The sequence below is a fragment of the Suillus subaureus genome (assembly GCF_016647635.1).
Source record: "Suillus subaureus strain MN1 chromosome Unknown BJ212scaffold_1, whole genome shotgun sequence".
Lineage (NCBI taxonomy): Eukaryota > Fungi > Basidiomycota > Agaricomycetes > Boletales > Suillaceae > Suillus > Suillus subaureus.
The window spans coordinates 1,873,276-1,891,331 of NW_024538557.1; the positions used below are offsets into that span (position 1 = coordinate 1,873,276).

The 18,056-nt window shown below is 49.7% G+C and overlaps 5 protein-coding genes across 5 annotated transcripts; 1 reads left to right on the top strand and 4 right to left on the bottom strand.

The window, feature by feature from the left end:
• Positions 1-362: 362 nt before the first annotated feature.
• On the bottom strand, positions 363-3,134 carry BJ212DRAFT_1312222 (uncharacterized protein). Its single transcript, XM_041334046.1, has 8 exons — positions 2,725-3,134; positions 2,423-2,661; positions 2,105-2,362; positions 2,016-2,037; positions 1,564-1,961; positions 1,245-1,500; positions 776-1,193; positions 363-742 (listed from the first exon to the last, which is right to left on the bottom strand). The coding sequence occupies exons 1-8, from the start codon at positions 3,073-3,075 to the stop codon at positions 540-542; spliced, it is 2,145 nt and encodes a 714-aa protein (XP_041200269.1). The 5' UTR covers positions 3,076-3,134; the 3' UTR covers positions 363-539.
• Positions 3,135-6,694, bottom strand: BJ212DRAFT_1312234 (uncharacterized protein). Its single transcript, XM_041334047.1, has 7 exons — positions 6,569-6,694; positions 5,748-6,520; positions 4,931-5,698; positions 4,618-4,890; positions 4,411-4,583; positions 4,065-4,292; positions 3,135-4,039 (listed from the first exon to the last, which is right to left on the bottom strand). Exons 1-7 carry the CDS (start codon positions 6,653-6,655, stop codon positions 3,345-3,347), a joined length of 2,997 nt encoding a protein of 998 aa, XP_041200270.1. The 5' UTR covers positions 6,656-6,694; the 3' UTR covers positions 3,135-3,344.
• BJ212DRAFT_1312241 (uncharacterized protein) lies at positions 6,673-9,584 on the top strand. The gene is made up of 5 exons (XM_041334048.1): positions 6,673-8,363; positions 8,419-8,619; positions 8,666-8,791; positions 8,850-9,144; positions 9,204-9,584. The coding sequence occupies exons 1-5, from the start codon at positions 6,840-6,842 to the stop codon at positions 9,443-9,445; spliced, it is 2,388 nt and encodes a 795-aa protein (XP_041200271.1). The 5' UTR covers positions 6,673-6,839; the 3' UTR covers positions 9,446-9,584.
• A 5,133-nt stretch (positions 9,585-14,717) lies between these two features.
• Positions 14,718-16,087, bottom strand: BJ212DRAFT_52620 (uncharacterized protein). Its single transcript, XM_041343408.1, has 4 exons — positions 15,771-16,087; positions 15,587-15,697; positions 14,929-15,539; positions 14,718-14,863 (listed from the first exon to the last, which is right to left on the bottom strand). Exons 1-3 carry the CDS (start codon positions 15,953-15,955, stop codon positions 14,963-14,965), a joined length of 873 nt encoding a protein of 290 aa, XP_041200272.1. The 5' UTR covers positions 15,956-16,087; the 3' UTR covers positions 14,718-14,863; positions 14,929-14,962.
• An 8-nt stretch (positions 16,088-16,095) lies between these two features.
• Positions 16,096-17,914, bottom strand: BJ212DRAFT_1494224 (uncharacterized protein). The gene is made up of 5 exons (XM_041341514.1): positions 17,417-17,914; positions 17,269-17,367; positions 16,837-17,171; positions 16,393-16,811; positions 16,096-16,333 (listed from the first exon to the last, which is right to left on the bottom strand). The coding sequence occupies exons 1-5, from the start codon at positions 17,818-17,820 to the stop codon at positions 16,277-16,279; spliced, it is 1,314 nt and encodes a 437-aa protein (XP_041200273.1). The 5' UTR covers positions 17,821-17,914; the 3' UTR covers positions 16,096-16,276.
• Positions 17,915-18,056: the final 142 nt, after the last annotated feature.

Here is an 18,056-nt window from a genome sequence, read left to right on the forward strand (position 1 = left end):
AGAGTCATTGAAGACACTATACTAGATTTCGTAACTATCGCGGGAAGTTCAAATTCTATGACAACTCAACGACGGGTCAGTTACTGTGCCACACTGCAGTGACTGGTCTTTTTACCTTTGGTCATCATTCTCTCCCTTCTGGTGGAAACCCGCCGGCCTATCCTTCACGCCTATTGGCAATAGCTGATGACGAGTTCTCCATAGAAGTTGATGCTTTTGATGGTTGTTTCATTCGCTAAAACAATTATGAGTAAGGGTAACACGAAGTCTTTGAAGCTGTTGTTACGCCCTGGTACAACTCAAAGCCACTGTCTTGTTAATTGCAGTTAGCATTACACATGAAACATAAAGTGCTGGAGACTCCAGGCGACAAATAGCACCCGCGATGAGCGAGGGGTGCTAGTGTAGGCTCATTGCCCACGAAAGTGGAGAGCTCACAACCAAGTTTTCAATATTAGCAAACCGCAAATACACCTATACATCTATCCCAGTCTCTCAGCCAGAATGAATGCAATGAGAAGGTACAACGACACCTCTGCTTATGTTGGAAAAGAACCGAGAGTAAACAAGGTCTGCTTCTGCTTCCCCTTCCCCTTCTTCCCCTTTCCACTAGCAGTCTCTTCAATAACACTCTGTTCTTCCGGTATCGGAGTACTGCCACCACTTGCAGTGCCGCCGCTTTTCCAAGCAGCAGTAGTCGGAACAGGTCTCACCAAGGATGTTTCGCAGAGACTGATTCCCGCTGACCAGCGGTTTCATACGAGAGTTACCAGACGAAGGCAGCACTGGGAAAGCAGCGGTGTGAGCGGCGGCGGCGGCGGACCTTTCTTCGCAGCAGCGCGTTGCTGGACTACGGGGGTCGGTATCGATGTCGGTGCTCGGGAACCTGTGCTAGAAGATCCAGACCCAGAAGCCCACGGGGTGTTCCGCTGTTGTTGGCGGAACGCAGGCTGAGAAGGACCTGCAAGAACCGGGAAACTAACTGGCGGTCGTGGTGTCGGAGTAGGAACGGAGCCAACGCGGGATGAAGAAGATCCAGCCGCCTGTGCAACGCGATCCCACACCTGTCTCGAAGATTGCGACGAAGACCGCGTAGCAGTAGCATGCTTCACGTTCAAGACACGACCGGATGCGATACCGGCGTAGCCCGACCCCACTTCCTGAGGTACAAGATCGGGAAACTGCTGACGTTGCTGCGATCTGTCAGATCTACCGCAACACAAAAATAGGGATTCGCAAAATACCTCAATTTTGAATCCGTTCCAAGAGGAGAGCAGGTTGGACTTCTTCTCTTCTTCGTCAAATAAGTCGACGATAGCATTGACAATACCCGCAGTATCATCTAAATTTCTGTCAAGAACATTCCATATCGTCGAGATGAGATCACGAGCGGTGGATTCGTTGAGTCGGAATCCTCGGACAGCAGCTTTAGTAGCGAGCACTGCAGTAATGGGGTTTGGTGCAACAGATTGTAACCGTGAAATGAACGCCGCATGACGCCTATAACGGAGTGAGAGAAAATCAGAGTTCCGAACAATATTCTTACTGAGCAACAAGGTCTACAGTCCTCCCCGTCTGGCTGTGGGGATGGCGACTGTCCGTGGGCTAGGTCCAGACGACTGCGGTGTTTGTGCCCCATTAGGCGCAGGAGAACTACTAGTCAGATGGCCACCAAATGCTTCCCTGCGCCTTGCCACTGCCCTAGGCTGCGCAGCAGGCGGCGGCTCATGTTCTCGATCTCGATCTCGGTCCCGTCTCCCCCTACGCCCACCACCAGCGTCCCCAAACTCGAATTCCGCCTCAACCCGCTGAGTATTCTTCTTATCCCTTGAGGTCATTTCTGTTCCATGTACTTCAACTTGATGCGCCTTGAGATCGATGGCAGATCCAAACACCACGAATTTTTGAGCTTGACAGGCGGGTTTTGAACACGCAAAATGCCCTTGATTAAAATGTTGTTCCTGACGAGGGAATCACTACAAGCGCCAATGTCAATACAGTCAAAAAGATCGTACGAGGGCCTCATAGTTTTGGAAGCTAGACAAAACAAACAACGGTGCATCAGCATAATTTGTCACCGAACGAATGTCATGAAAAGACCAACTATTGATCTCGTATTTCATTACGTTTGCAAATGAAGCACTCCTCGTGTCGTTCGCGCATATGAACATACAGCTCATCATCACTGAAAAAACATTCCTTGCAGAACCCGCATAATGGATGTACGCCGCCTTCAATCGGCTCTTTCGTCACTTGTTTATGAGACCGATGCAACATAGATGGCAAGTGCAAAGGTAGGACATTGGGGAGGTACAAAGCGTGCTCGTGACTGAAAACCTTCTTGGATCGAATACACAGGTCGCTTTCAAGGACATGAGAGGTCCGCGCTCAGTCCGTGAGCTTAAATATCTGATGCACGCACCACATCACCTTCCCGTGCGTACCCCGGACATGCAATTTAAGGTCACTCCATCCAGTCCCGGTATAATCGCACTGCGAATCAGGACAATTAAAGCGCAGAAGAATAAGCGTCTCTTCCATCATGTCGGTGGACTCGAAGTATATTAATAACTTAGAGTCTTTATGCGGGATCATGTCGGGGGTGTAGGAAGAAAAGAGCGCATCGGGGGAAGTCGTGAATATCACAGTTGTTTGAGGTTCCTAGTAAATGCCCCGACGTCAAAATTCGTAGATGGGACTAAGAAAAGCAAAAGGCAGACGCGCCTTGCAAAATGTGCAATCCAGCTTCTTATAAAGCGCTCTCAAGCGTAGAGCACAGACATGACACGTCCGGTGGTTGCACGCTGATACTGAGTAGTATTTGACGGGCTCTGCGCAGATCCAGCATACCACTGCGTCGTCTGTGGCTTCTGGGGCAGGCGCGACTTCGTTCTGGTTCGGCTGAGCAAAAACAGGGTCGGCTGGTGCAGCTGCACTTGAATTCTTGCGGCCTCGGGATTTACCACTGCCTCCGCGATGACCGCCTTGGCCTCTGTGTCCGCCTCGTTTGCCGCGCTTGGCTGATGGAGAAGTCTGAATCTGGGTCTGAGGCTGGGTAGCAGTTGCTGCAGACATGATTGTATTGTATGAAAAGGATTGGAGAAGGGTGCGAGGAGTGCACTGAGCAACTCCACGAAACGTTTTATCTACACGTGATCAAGTCATGTCCATCAATGACGGTCCCGACGTTGTAAGCGCTCGCAATCGGTGCACGTAATCAATGATCTATACAAAAGTAGGAGGTATGCAAAATGGTCCCAACCTAGGCAATTTATGTATCATACAGAGCAATAAACCAACCAAGCATAACATCAAATTGCGCGCATGGCAAGTGTCAAAACCTATCACTCGACATCACTTTCATCACGGTCGCGGCGGGTCTCACCAGCGAGCGGGGTCGTAACAAACCGACTCCTACCTCCCCCACTCTTCACAGGCGACATCCCAGGTATCCCCAATGACGACACCGACCCCAACGCCGAAGTCGAAACCGAAGACCCAATCCCCAACGAATACATCATTGACATTGTCCGTTGACGTCCCAACCCTGGTGAAAATTCTGCAGATCCCACTCCAAGACCAAGGCCCCCATACCCAGGTTGAGGTGTCGACGCAGGTAACGGCATAGGAATCCTCAACTCCAGCTCTGCAAGCGAAAAAAGCTGCTTCATTGAGGGAGAACGCCTCAATTGCGGTGAAGTCATCACAGAACCGAACGTAGGCGTTTGGGTTGGTGTGGGCGTGGATGAACGAGGGAGGAGGCTTGATGTCCATGCGGACCAGCTCTTGTCTTCCTCTGGCTCCCTCTCCTCATCAAGCTGAACCTGAAAGTCATGCACAGCTCGCTTAACAACCGCCACATCATGTTGCACATCCCCCAATTTCTCCTCAAGCCTTTCCCTAGCCTTCCTCACACCCGCATTACGCCCATCAATAAATGCACGCATTTCTTCAAGGTCCAAGTTCGAATCCGATGAAAGGGACAGCGCCCCTGGAACAGTGAGGAGGGTCTCGAAGCCGCGAATGGTGAGCGCTTCATCTGTGATACGGATTTCGAGCTCGACACGGGCATCTTCGGTATAGTCGGATATGCGGTCTAGGGCAGGTGCGGAGGAGGGATCGGGGAGAGTGAGAAGGTATTGGTGTCAGTGTCGGCGGAGAGGTGATAGCGATGGGAGGGAGCAAGCGTTTGAGGTCTTTGAGTGCGAGAGAGCAATCACGGAATGCGTGTTGGAGGGCATCATAGCGGTGGTTGACTTTGCTGAGGGAGGATAGTAAGAATAAGATTTCATCTGGGATGGAGGGGGATTGTAGATGAGGGAATGATGGTGACGGTTAAGTTGTTGGGTTCATTAGCTGGAGCGACTGCTTGAACTTCTGGAATTGGAGCAGCTGGGGTGAAGAAGACACCAGAATCTTTGTTTCTTTCCAGAAATTGGTTAGTGGGACTTTCTTCCTGTTTTGCAAGATTCGTTAGGGGAAGGAGTAGTGGGGTATCCTTAGTATCCGAAATTCCATTGGTGACATGCTCTGTAGTCGACTCATTCACAGAAGCCAAAGGGTTGCGTTCTCCAGCGGGGGTCCTGCATCAGATCGAGGATTGAGACTGCGGGCGACCGACTTGGTTCAACGGGTGAATCGAGAAGCAGCTGCGAAGTGCCAGGCGTGGTGTTGCCTATGACGGGTAAAGTTGTACCTTCAGTGTCAGGTGTTTGGGCGTCCAATTTAACTTTTTGAGTATGCGAAATTCCATCCATGTCAACAGGCTCCATAGTCAGCTCATTCGCGGAAGCCAAAGGCGTACGTAGTTCGGCAGACTGCGGTAAAATACACGCCTCTTGCCCAGTGGGGGTCTGTGTCAGATCGAGGATCGGGACGGCAGGCGACTGACTTGATTGAGTGGGCAGACCAAGAAGCAGCTGCGAAGTACCAGGCGTGATGTCGCCTATGACAGGTGAGGAAGTACTCCTGCTGTCTTCTGCTAGGAGACTTGGAAGAGGAGGACGTAGGTATTTGTGGAGAAGCGGGTATTAGATCCTGGGTATGTGAGATATCAGTGTTCGTGTCCTGTGTATGAGCCAGCTGTTCTGCAACATCAATGGGTGTTCTTTCGACTGCTGCAATGGTCTGCTCGTGGACAACCTCCGAGTCGTCGGGGGACCCCATGCCCAAAGAAAGCCTCCGCTCAGCAGCGACCCTTCTCCCAACCTCCACCCCAACCTCTTCACTCATCCTCATCACAGCATCCTTAGCAAGAACCAACCTCCCCAATACGCCAGTAACCAAACTCCCATCCCCCAAAGCCACTTCCGCATCCAGTGCCATCAAAAGACCCCCCGCATCTTTCACAGCCCGCTCAAAAGTTGCATACGTCTGACCATCTGCGTCTGTGCAGCGGTGTATACCTTCTTGGGCTCTTCGAACCCATCTGCGTAGGGCTTCGCCGAGCGCTTCTTCCCGTGCGAGAAGGGCAAGACGCAGTGCGACCTCCCTCCTCCGTCCATATGCTTCCCTGGTGACTTCTTCACCGAGTTCTTCTAAGGCGTCGCGAAGACGTGCGTTCTCGGTCATGTGAGCATGCATTCGTGCTTCGGTATCGTTGATTGTGGATTGGAGAGTATGTTGGGTGGATGCGTGTCGTGTTTGGAAAGTCGTGAGTGTGGATTGAAGGGCGTTAGTCTGGGATTGCGAGAATTTCCTGTGCGGTGCTCGAGTTTGTAGAAGCAATACATGTATGGGGCACGTACATGTATCGGGAGACCATCTTGGCTGCTGTGGTATCGTCTAGCTTGAGTGTCTCTAGTTCTAACTGCGCTTTTGCGAGGTGAGCACGGTCTTGAGCGGCTGTTTTACGCTCTGCATCGAGGATGCTCTCCAAATTCGCGATCTCATTTCGTAGCTGGGTAATACTCGTTTCTCGTTTCTCGTTCTCGGAAGCAAATTCAGTCATGAGGCGATGCAAGCTTGATTTACCCTCGTGGAGCCCTTCGACGAGAGTGAGAGAAGACGCAGACGCAGACGCGTTTTGCTGTACTGCACTCCCATTACCAAGTGAGCTCTTCCTTCCATCTAAACTGCGCACGAGATCAGCATACTCATGCACCACGAGCTCTATGAGCCTTCGTTCCTCCTCTGCAGCTTGGAGACGCGTTTCCAAGCCACGTTCGCGGACTTTACCTTCCTCTTCGCGGGCACGAGCACTTGCAGCGAGTTTAAACGCGCCTTCTGCATCGTGACGTGCTTTTTGGGCATCCATACGAGTGTTTACGAGTTCGGCTGTCCTTTCTGCTAATGCATGTTCTGTGAGGTCAAGTTTCTCGGAAGAGCGTCTTAGGGCGAGAGTGAGCTCTTGGACGACGTGGGTGTCTGATTGAGAGTTGGGTAATGGGTGAGCGCGGAGGATAGCTAGCTCAGATGCAAGTAAGGAATGTTGTGATTCGAGGAAATGTAAGCGGACGTTTGTTTGGGCTGCTGCTAGAGTGTGACGTTGAAGTTTGAGAGCAGCTTGGTGTGCTTCATGCTAATAAATATAAATAATTAATGCAGAGGTACATGAAATAAAAATTACCTGAAAGCGAGCTGCTATTTGCCTGAGACTGAAGAGTTCGAGGACGAGTGGGTGCTCGTCGTTGAGCTCGTTCTGCTCGACGCTCATCGTCAGTGACAGCGACAGTCTACTCGATTACAGTCTATTTCGGGATGTATACAAACAAAGTACAACACGAATGAGAATTTGAAGAGGCCCTTGACCTAGCCCAACCTAGACCTAGTCATCTCTGCTCGCTGCCAGGTGCGTTGAGCTCGTTATATTTTAGTGTTTGCTCAACGGCAATTTAGTTATGAGCGATCGTATGGCAGCTCATGCTGGCCCTCCTGGTCCTTCGAATTATTATCATTACCCTTACGGTGCTGCTGGGCCATTTCCTGGTCAATATCAGCGATATCCTGTCAATGTCAATGTACCAATGAATGGACACATTCACCGACCAATATTTCATCCTCATTACAATTATCATCATCCTCATCCTCAGCCTGCTCCTTATGTTCCAAGGTCTAGTTACTGGCAACAGCACAGCCAGCAGCCACTTTCTCCCTTACCAAAACAATTGTCAACTCTTCCTTCTCTTCAATCTAGCGGCGACCAGATCGGAAATAAAAATATAGAACCCGAGGAGGCGCCCAATCCACCACCAACTTCACCTCCTTCATCACCTATGCCTAGCACAGATCCAAAACTAGGTGGTTGGGTCATTTGGTCAAAACGTCCCACGGACCCATCAACAGCTCCTGGTATCATCATCTCTCCTCTAGCTCATCCTCCTCGCGATGTCATTCAATATGCACTCGATATTCCAACTCCTCCTCCATCTCCCACACCCGTCGTTATAGATCTATTAGCGCCAACCCCGCCCTCTGATATCCCAGACGGCACAGAATCAAATACGACTCCTGCGCTTTCCACAGCATTTGATACACCTGTGCCCGGCTCGCCGGACTCTTCTAACACTTCATTTTCTCTTGCAAAGGCTCCCGAACAACAACCGTTGGTAGAGGCCACGTCAGCCCTCATCGAACCAGAGCTTGAAGTATCATCCCCTGATCGCGTAGAGGCGCCTAAGCTACCTGAACCTGATTCAGAATCTTCTACGTCCGTCGCTGCGCCCTCCTTATCTGATGCAGAACCTTCTGCAATATCTGATGTAGATCCTTCTACCTCCACTGTTGCTCCTATTCCATCTGACGCAGAACCTGCTACTGCCCTCAAGCCATTCAACGCGGAAGCCTCCACATCAGCCCCCACACCCGCACTTGCACCCGCCCCAAAGCCCGCCGTATCATGGGCCTCTCTCCTCCGCAAACCCGGCCCCTCCAACCTCCCCGCATCCTCCGTCGTAGGCTTCTCCATCCCTGCCTCCCCTCCCCCAAACCCCACCTCTACAAAATCCCCATCGCACCCTAAAAAATCCGAGCTTCTGAATCTGCTCAACTCCGGTGGATCATCTGCAGCTCCCATGCGCATCAGGCCACGCGGCCTCGTCAACTCTGGCAACTTATGCTTCGCTAACGCGGTTCTTCAGGTCCTCGTGTACTGTCCTCCATTCTGGCGCTTCTTTACAGATCTCGGGCGGTTGCTTGAGCCTACAGAGGAGTCCAAGACCCCGCTGGTCGATGCCACTATTCGGTTTGTGAGGGAATTTTCGCCAAAAGAGAGGGTGCCTATTGAGGGCAAGGGCAAGGGTGTAGAGCGCTATGGATCGAATGGTCTTGTGCATGAGGAAGTGGATGAAGATATTATGGATTCGTTTATGCCGACTTATGTACATGATGCTTTGAAAGAGAAGAAGAGGTTTGATCATATGCGCGTGGGTGCTCTTTCCTGATTCTTTTGGCGATTTTGGTACTGAGTTGAATTGATAGGGCGGACATCAAGAAGATGCAGAAGAGTTCCTTGGATTTTATCTCGACACGCTCGAAGAAGAGCTCTTGACGCTTTCCTCGTCACTCACTAACCCCAACCCAGCTCCAGCTCAGCAGAACGACAACGCTGCGACAAACAACACACAAGAAGACGGCTGGCTCGAGGTGGGCAAGCGTAACCGCACCGTCATCACACGCTCCGTAAGGTCTCCCCTTCCTCCTTTGTATCCATACTCACCTTTCCTAGACGAAGACAGCCGACTCTCCCATGACCCGTATATTCGGTGGCAAATTCCGCTCCATCCTTCGCGTACCACACCAAAAGGACTCTGCGGTTGTCGAAGACTGGCGTAGTCTGCGGTTAGATATCCAAGTTTGTCGTTTTGCCATCCCTTCTAAGCTCACTGCTGACTAAGTTGACATTGATGCAGCGCGACACGATCCACACAATCAAAGACGCCCTAACGCACATCTCCACTCCCCAATCCGTCCAAGTCACTTCGGTAACGCGCCCCGGCGCCACCCTTGACGCGACTCAACAAGTACACATCGAGTCCCTCCCTCCGATCCTCATCCTCCATCTCAAGCGGTTTTTGTACGACGCTAATAAAGGGGGCGTTGCAAAGGTTGGGAAACAGGTTGCGTTTACGCCTGAGTTGGAGGTTGGGAGTGAGGTGATGGTACAGGGGAAGAAGGTGAATGGGACGAGGTATCGGTTGTTTGGAGGTGCGTTTCCGTCTCTTTCTATCAGCATTTGCCACAAATAACCTGACCAACTTACGCAGCGCTGTACCACCACGGCCTCTCGGCCTCAGGCGGACACTACACCCTCGACGTCCTTCATCCCAACATTGACATGTCAACTCCACCTACAAAGGCGCGCGAGGGGTGGATTCGCATTGACGATGAGTTGGTTTCGGATTTGAGAGCTGAGGATGTGTTTGGGAGTGGGGGCGTAGAGAAGGATGAGACGATGAGGTGTGCGTATTTGTTGTTTTACAGGAGGGTTGGGGCGGGGCGGGGTTAGGTTTACTAGTAGTAGGTGTAGGCAGCGACAGTGCTAGATTTTGTCGCTTTGAATGTGATGGTTTTTTTGTTTGGATCAAAATACATTATGTAATGTCACAGACAGGAGTATAACTAGCTTCACCTGAGTTCAACACGACCTTGGACCACATACTATGAAGTCTAGTTCATCTAATCTCTCGCTGATACCCATGACCACTCAGTCAAACGAATCGCCTGCTAGCATGACTGTTTCCCCGGCGTCGCCAAATGTTGAACCCCGGGCCCCTGGGTTCTTGGCCACGCTATTACTCATACTATTATTCATGATTCCACTCATCATTGCCGCCCTATCCCAACTTTCTCGGACCCTCAAAACACCGCTAATCCTTCCCATTTCAATGTCAACATCCCTCCTATTGACGATCACATTCGCGCACTTGTTCACAAAAGTCACAAGGTTCAGGCACCCTGGCGGGGTGCTTCTTCTATGTATTGACTGGCACGCTATAATTACATACTTCTTCATTGATATGTACACTGGTGAGTACACTAACTCCCGCGCTCACTTAAACTACTGACGCTATTGCTGACTCAGCGTTGCCCTGGAGTGGACTAGGAGCTACGTCTATTATCGTCATCGGCTGTGTCCTCTACATCTCGGTGATAGTTGTAGCGGATACAATCTTCTGGGTTGTTGTGGCTTACGGATGCAGCGAGGAGCAACTTGGATTGTACGCACATGTGCAAGGCGGGGTCTGGGCTGGGTTGGGTTGGATCTGGAACAGAGTTTCCCTTTTAGGGTTGGATTTATTTGCAGGTATGTATCTAAATATAACTTGGAGTTCCTGCTGACATCGTCTTCAGCGCTTTCTCGGCTGTTCATGTGTCATGTCGAGAACAGCCTAATATGACCCCTCCGCCTTACTCTGTAAGCGTTATCTTAATATTTCTGGCTATATGTTCACATTGTAATATTGTTTCAGCTCTATGATAATGTTAACACTGAATCCCCACTATACAGACTAGATAATGTTTGAATTGTACACCTGCAATTTCCCCAAAATCTTCCGTCTGAGTCCCACCCTGCTTTTGGCAAATGCTTAAGTAAGCTTGTGTGTCACCATCAATAGTTTGACCTTTGTGACGCCGAAAACTACATTAATGTTGTCGCATCATCATCTCTCCACTCAACTCCTGCCTTCTCATTCTCCACACACCGACTCATTGATGCATCTGATGTATCAATGCTCCTGTCGCCAGCATCATTTTTGGAGACTTGTTCGGTCATTTGGCCTCTTCGGTGCAGCATAGCAGTGGGGTTCTTCCTTCTGCACCACTCACGACATTTGCTATGGATGATTATACCATCGTTGCGCCTGGTTGTGGATTCATCGAGTATGATTTGTCTTTTTTCGTTGTTTCCCGGCTATGCTTATGCGTCAAACGACTCTCTCCACTCCACCCAAGCCTTGACTCTCGCCCCGTACGACCACTATCTCCTGCGTGACTTCCCACACACACGGGCATCTAGTTCATTCTTTGCCGCCATACAATTATATGCCCAGTCATCGCAACTGGACACCACGCAGGTGCAGCATCGTCGTTTTCGTGGTACATTGCCTCGGTGTCATTTTGGTTGTGATGCGTTTGAGAGCACACACCACATCTTTGCTCTCTGCTTGGCCTCCTCAGATATCCATCATGCGCAGTGTGCAACGCTTCTTGAGGCCAAAACTACAGATCGTGCCAGAGAGGTTTTCGGATAGGGCCGCAAGGCATTTGTTTTCTGACGACACAGGGCTGTGGCTACAATACCGAACGCGTTGTCATGCGGGTATACCACCCCCACTCGTGGATATTCTAGTTGACGTTGAGCCACAAGTGTGTGTTTTACCCCCACCGTCTATCTTCTCAGGTGATACTGCATCATTAGGCAATGTGGGTGCCTCATCCCCACAGCCTGCTAGTACGATGATGGAACCCGGATTGTTGTCACCATTAGCACAGGCGTGACATGTGCGTGGTATTCGGCTCGTGGGTCATATTTGGGGAGAATAAAGACATCCGTGCACCTCGAACCTGTCAACTTCCTGATGTCCTAGAAGTCAAGAGGCGAAACAGGCTCCAACTGTCAATTTGTATAAGCAGGACGTCGGAACCTCTGAAAGATTCCACTCAGCAAACTACATTCATTCGAGCAGTCTGACGAGGGTGTTACAGCTGTTCTCGTGAAGAACGACATATCAAAGACTTTCGACACTAAGTGGATGATCTACGCCACCTGGCTTCTTCGTTTACGGGATAGCTTTGTTTTGCACTCCCAGAGGTCATGAACTTCACTGCTTCCTTGCTCACTAACGTCGCAAGGATCCTCCCTTCGTACTATTTTAGCACCGGCGGTGGTGAACTTAATACGAACTGTCTCGCCGATGACTCATACTGCCTCACGCAGCAGCAGCTCAACAGGACCGGTATGACACTGAGCGGTGTTCTTGGGACGTTCACACAGACCACTCACGGTGCACTGACTGCCCAGGGAAAGATGTCTGTCGTATAGGAAGGTATGCGCCGTGTTTCTTCCTTTGAATGACGGCTGAAGCTCTCCATTATCTTCAATACAAGTCCGTGTTCTAAGTGCTACAGACGAAACATCTTCTCGTACGAGGCCGTCACCACACGGGGAAGACTGCGACTGCCCCGACACTATCTTTATGACCTTCAAATGTTCGAGTAGCCGTGGTGATCGGAATAGTGGGCTGCTCGCTTCTGTTATTCTGCTCGAGGTGGATGATGTTAAGCACAACTTGATGGAGAGTTTATGGATGTGTTTCACAAGTGCGTGTACTGAGCCTTTTTGTGTACAACCATGCAACTATAACCAGCCTCGCTCTCTTCATATAACTAGTCCACCATGTCCATTCCTCTATTCAATGTCACCCATCGCATTCGTGTCCACGATCAATGAGGAGGGCATAGAGAACCTGGCGCCGTTCCGGTAAGACGCACCTCCGTTAGGGAAACGCACGGATATGGGTAACACCGCGGCTCTAAGCTGACGCGTTTGGAGGGTACGGGTACGGTGTAGGACAATCGTACCCTTGAGCATGCCATGACCCTTCACCGTAGGTTGGTGGTGTTTGGGCGGATATGACTTATCGAATCGAGAACCTTGACAGCACTAAACACCGTGTATGATTCTCCGTTACCTTTCGTGAGAGCTTGAGAATCACAACTGGATGCTATACTGATTTCTGTCATGTCTTTCGCGCCCCTTTGAATCATTCTAGTAATTCATCGAGCTCACACTTCACCACAGAGAAACTCGAGTCACTACCACAAAGCCAAGGCAAAAGCTCGACTCACTGGTAAGTCCAGCAAGTCGTCCGCTCACAAAGAAAGCATCTGATGCCTCATCTACGCAGTCACACCCGTGTTGTGCACAGAAGTGTAAGACAGCTTTAGGTGAAACGAGTCAAAAACGGAGGCGAAATGAAGCCATTCTCGATCTCCAGGGAAGCATGTCAATGTGCACGGGGTACTGGACGAAGGGCATCTAAAACCTGGGGACTGGGCGCCTGATACGCCTAATATGCTCCAGGTGGGATGTGGAGAGTCTGACGTGAAGACGTGTTTTGGTTTGTGCAAACCGCGGCATCACACAATGCTTGTATTCCCACCGAGTCCCGATCTTGGGTGCACTTGGGGCATGTAACAAAAGTGTCGTGCGATCAGCAGTCGTTCGATCATCGACACTAGTGACGGCTGTGCTTATTGATCAGGTGAGCTATGCTTATTCGGCTTACCTCATGGAAGCTAGCCTGTTTCTGATACGGCCGGACGGGGTGATCGAGGCAATCGTTCATGGTGCAGAAGGCGTGAAGAATTCTCAAAAATATCTTTGGGTGCGTAGTGGCCCGAATATTCATTCTTTACTTACGACTTTTACAGATACGATTGCATGTATACCTCATTCAAAATAAGTAGTTTGCAATTGAACATGAGAGTAATACGACATAGGACTGCGTACCAACAATAACATGTACATACAATGACGTAGAATTTCACCCTTTATTTCGTCCTCGTTAGTATGGATCAACTGTCATTCTGCCATGAACGTAATACAACATGTCGAAAACCAATAACTCGCCGCAAATGAATTCGCGAGATATATCACGCGCACCAGGTAATTTTAATTGGGGTTGGTGCATTAGGTAGAGAAAGTTGTTGTATCGTGAAAGTGTTTGAAAGTTGCGATATTCATTTGATGTCTACCATGATGTGGGTTCATTTACCAGGTGATTCATAGGATTCTTGAGCCTCATCTGAGGTGACAGGTCAATAATTGTATGTGGCAGGGGCTCACACAGTCACTGTGGTGGTTGTGAAAGCGAGGCAAACGAGGTCGCTGCAGACTAACCCCCGGATGGACGGACCGCCGGACAATTCCGGAATTTGAATAACGTGGAGATAGGTTGGCGTCTTGACTGAAAGTTTCTTTCCAGCTAGCTGTCGCTATCTTTGCATCCCAGGTTTCCAACGAGGACTTCTCGTATCCGCCCGTTGCAATTTTTGTCCATTGCGTCGAGCGTAGCACGAGGATAGTCTCGTCGTCCTCTACATCGCATACTTTTACCATTCCGTCCTCGGCATCCGCTCATCACCGTGACAGCCCGTCTGTTCCACTTTCTTTGTCCTGCCCGCTCCAATTTGCGTGCCGCTCTCCAAGCTCAGACTCGAAGCGGGCCATTATAAGGCAATCCACCGACGGGCAGCAGTAAGATGCCTTTGAGAACACTGCAGCGTCCTAGTTCAATCTTTTGATAAGGCGTTTTCGCTGACCTATCTTACTTCGCAAGAGCAGGGGACGAGGATTTTTGCTCAGGGACTCACCTAATCGCTAGGAGTGTGCTAGATGTTATTAGCTCTTAGCCATCAAATCAGTTCGTCTCTCTTTCACCTGGAGGAACACGACCGTACGTACAAATAAAAGAAATTCGCAGGATGAAAAGCTGCGATGGAGTCATCTACAGTGGGTTTCGATGTGGGACGTTTAACTCGACACATCGTCGTGGCCCCTTCTATGTAGACTGTTTTCTTCCAATTGTTATGCATTGTCACTGTATGTCCCGCCTATCTGTTCAGAAACTTTGATGTCTTAGACCTTCGTGACAGTACTGCAAGGCTACTGTGAGCAGGTGAATGAAACCCATAAACTACTGTAACTAAAATATACACCGAGTATACAACATGCTTATACATACAGATATTGGTTCGAATCGTGATTTGTACGAGGTTGTTCTGCAAAGGTTATACACGTGTAGCGTATAATGCGTACAAAGAAGGGTATGTTCATAATGAGACATCTAGCTAGGAAATTTAAAATTTGGACGTTTCTTTGATGCTGCATGCATATACTAAGTACTTACTATCATTGGCACTAAATTGACCAACAACATCGAAATCAGTGAACAACCTCAAAGTACATCTGGTATTTTGCCTCACCGTGGTGTAATAACTTCCTGCTATGATAAGGGACTTAGTGATCCTCTCTGTGGCAAAAGCATTTTCGCCAGCGGGCTCCGCATCGATAACAGAAGTGGGTGGAGCAGCGACACGTGATGTGGCTACACCCATCTGTACGTTCGACGATCGCCCGGCAGCCAGGACACGACTGCCAATTTTTATCATCTGCGAGTCTCTTCAAGTCTCTTTGCAGTCCTGCTTCCACGCATTCTTCTCCTAAATGTCTCCTATTCTTGCATGCGAGGCACATCGCGGTGCCACACACACGGCAAGTCATGTTCGCCTTGCGAGTGTCTGAGGAGCACAAGAACGCAGAGCATTTCTGATTCGCGCAGTACACTCGTGTAGTCGGCGGGACAGAATATTCCACAGTCTTGGCACGAAATCCTGTCTGCAGTGGTTTAGGTAATTGTCGATCGACTTTCTTTGCCGGTATTCGAATCTGGCAACACTGCAAGGGATACAGAGATTCGTCTTTCATGGATGCCTTCGCGAAATTCGCTATGCATTCCCGGCAATAGTGATGAGCACATGGTGCACGGAAACTTTGCTTTGGTGGGACCTTATCCCCGCAGGCAATACATTCTACTCTATTGCAGCGGTAAGGCTAGTAATGGTCCAAGGTTGGAAGGCTCACGGTGTTTGATCTCGTTTCAGAAACTTGATAAATATTTGTGACAAAAAAAAAGTCGCTTTGCTATTTTGTGGAGTTTTGTTCCATTCATCATTCCTGCAATCTTGTGTACCACTATGAATGCAATGTAATAGGTCGCCAGATTGCTCAGTGGTCTTCTCAAGAGATAATCGCTCACGTTACACACCATTTCAACTCTGGAGAACAAGGAGGTGGAATACAGCATGCTTGGGCGCTGGGCGAGACGTCCGATAGGGGTGTTCCGCTTCTCGTTTTGGATTCGTCAAAATGGTTGTTGCTTGTCATGGATTGAGCGAACCGTGCTGTAGCGTGCGAGGCAGCCTCCAGGTCGCTGCTGGTTATGGCAGCCATTGGTGTTGCGTCAAGAAGGACCAAAGGAGCCTTTATTGGAGCGGTGCATCATTTCGCTTCAGCATACAAGGCAAGAGCCTTGCGCCCACGGCGAGTGCTAACTATAGATCCAGGGCCAGACTGAGATAACACATACTTCATGATTGTCCCAGGCGATAATACTCCAGCGTCTTTCTGACAATGGTCACCCATCGCAAATGGTCTGTTTTACCCGTGATATGTAAATCTTCAGTTCTCCTGCTTGAAACTCCAGCAGTACTCATGCAAAATGTCTCGACTTTTGTATCTTACTACCTGATCCTCATACTAATGAGGCCATTCTCAAAGACGATTTACTGAACACCGCCTACATACCAAGGCTTGGCAATGTCTGCAACGCTTGAGTTAGCGAGAATTATCAGCACACAGCCCATGCACTCCAAAAATGATGACCCTACCATCAGATAACCCCATAAATCATCATGACATTCTTCACAACGTCCGCCGCCACTCCTGTACACCCATTGGTGCACAGGGCACTCATGATTTTCCTCCAACGCTGCCATCCTCTGGTACACACGGTCCACAAAATTTGCAGGGCGCGTAACTGCCTCCCTCGCCCCAAATTCATTGTACACACGTCTTTCGGCGTCATCCAACAAGCGTTGATCGTCCCATTGCCGGCAGTCGCAAGTTTTCCACAGTGCTGCGCACAAGTAACAAAACTGCGTCGAGCATCGGCAGGTCATGTGATAACACCCCTGCCAAAGTTCCACGATAGCATGGCAACCCGGACAGGTCTGCCACCCCATTTGAGACACAAGGGACTTGATCGCTGACGTCTGAGCGTTTTCAGCACAATCTTCGTATAAGTGGGCTCGATTCCTGCATGCGGAACACACGTGTCCCGCAACTACATTCGATCTCAGACCTGCGCCCAGAAGATGAGCCCAAAAACTTGGAGCAAGTCTGATTGGGACAGTAGATCCGTGAAGCCGGTGGAGTCGCGAACTCCGCAGATTTGTCCTGAAAATGGGATTGCAAGTCCGATGGAAGCAGCAGAAGGAAGTTCGCAATGGGGAGAGGCTTCTGGTAGCACCGCACGGGGTGAAGTGTTTCGTCCCTGGTAGATGCTTCGACAAGGTTTACAAGGCAACCTCGACAATAAAAATGAGAGCACGGAGCATTGAATATTTGTGAACGTCTGACAGGATCGCCACATATGATACATTCCACCCTGGGACAAAGTAATATGAGGTCGAGGTAGATAATTGAAAATTGTGTCTAACCGAGATGGCATCCCATCACGAGCCGAAAGCTGTCCCCCATGGTACGGTAGACGAGAAGATTCACCGAGGTTGTCCATTTCGTCTGGGTCTGGGTCTACTACGCCTGTGATATCATTATTACTGAACATAGTGGAGCCAAACTCACTGGAGGGGTCGTTAGTAATATATAAAATCAAAAATAAGATTTACGAACGACAGAAATTCAGTACATTCAAGTACTTCTTGTGAATGACTAGGGGTTGGTACATCATCACCTCTTTCAAGGGCAAGAGCAGAAAGACGATCATCTTGTTCTCCTTGGTTGACGAGGGACAAGGCACTGAGAGCCACAGTGTCGGTTTGAAGTGCTTCATCAAGGCTTAGTGCAAATCTACGGTCTCGAAGTTCGGCCAAGGACGCCTTCAAGTTTTCTGCCTGAAAGTTGAATGCAATTTCTTCATCCGTCAAGCAGGCATCCTCCCGTAACTTTCCTTTGCGCGATCCTTCGACTTCTTCGATATCTAACAGAGATAGCGCCAGAACGAGGGCCTCTGCCTCGATATCTGGCACGCTGAAACGAGTGTTCATAGGTGGTCGAAAAGAAAGGGGGAATTTCATCGACTCCTAACTGGTGCTGGAATACAATCGATTACTAATAAGCGCGATCAACCGGTAAATGTAGCAGCTCATACCAGCGTAGCACTCCCCAAGTGGTCTACGTTATACTCTCCCATTATGATGTCTGGCGAGCCACGAAATTCCTGAGTCGACACGAGCATCAAGTGCGCCGCGGAAACAAAACTTGTCTATCCTGATGGCGTACATGAGACATATCTATTGCAGCAACTCAAACA

Excerpts from the sequence above, each read along its gene's own strand:
- BJ212DRAFT_1312222 (XM_041334046.1), bottom strand. The coding sequence starts at position 3,075 with ATGTCTGCAGCAACTGCTACCCAGCCTCAGACCCAGATTCAGACTTCT. Across the intron at positions 2,038-2,104 it reads AATGAAATACGAGATCAATA|CTTCCAAAACTATGAGGCCC; the intron begins GTTGGTCTTTTC and ends TGTTTTGTCTAG. Across the intron at positions 1,194-1,244 it reads GGAACGGATTCAAAATTGAG|CAACGTCAGCAGTTTCCCGA; the intron begins GTATTTTGCGAA and ends GACAGATCGCAG.
- BJ212DRAFT_1312234 (XM_041334047.1), bottom strand. The coding sequence starts at position 6,655 with ATGAGCGTCGAGCAGAACGAGCTCAACGACGAGCACCCACTCGTCCTC. Across the intron at positions 6,521-6,568 it reads AAATAGCAGCTCGCTTTCAG|CATGAAGCACACCAAGCTGC; the intron begins GTAATTTTTATT and ends TATATTTATTAG. Across the intron at positions 4,584-4,617 it reads TCACCCGTTGAACCAAGTCG|GACCCCCGCTGGAGAACGCA; the intron begins GTCGCCCGCAGT and ends GATCTGATGCAG.
- BJ212DRAFT_1312241 (XM_041334048.1), top strand. The coding sequence starts at position 6,840 with ATGAGCGATCGTATGGCAGCTCATGCTGGCCCTCCTGGTCCTTCGAAT. Across the intron at positions 8,364-8,418 it reads AGAGGTTTGATCATATGCGC|GGCGGACATCAAGAAGATGC; the intron begins GTGGGTGCTCTT and ends TTGAATTGATAG. Across the intron at positions 8,792-8,849 it reads GTCTGCGGTTAGATATCCAA|CGCGACACGATCCACACAAT; the intron begins GTTTGTCGTTTT and ends ACATTGATGCAG.
- BJ212DRAFT_52620 (XM_041343408.1), bottom strand. The coding sequence starts at position 15,955 with ATGGCTGCCATAACCAGCAGCGACCTGGAGGCTGCCTCGCACGCTACA. Across the intron at positions 15,698-15,770 it reads TGTTCTCCAGAGTTGAAATG|TGGTACACAAGATTGCAGGA; the intron begins GTGTGTAACGTG and ends TTGCATTCATAG. Across the intron at positions 15,540-15,586 it reads CTGAAACGAGATCAAACACC|AGTAGAATGTATTGCCTGCG; the intron begins GTGAGCCTTCCA and ends CCGCTGCAATAG.
- BJ212DRAFT_1494224 (XM_041341514.1), bottom strand. The coding sequence starts at position 17,820 with ATGAAATTCCCCCTTTCTTTTCGACCACCTATGAACACTCGTTTCAGC. Across the intron at positions 17,368-17,416 it reads GAATGTACTGAATTTCTGTC|TGAGTTTGGCTCCACTATGT; the intron begins GTTCGTAAATCT and ends CGACCCCTCCAG. Across the intron at positions 16,334-16,392 it reads ATTTATGGGGTTATCTGATG|CGTTGCAGACATTGCCAAGC; the intron begins GTAGGGTCATCA and ends CGCTAACTCAAG.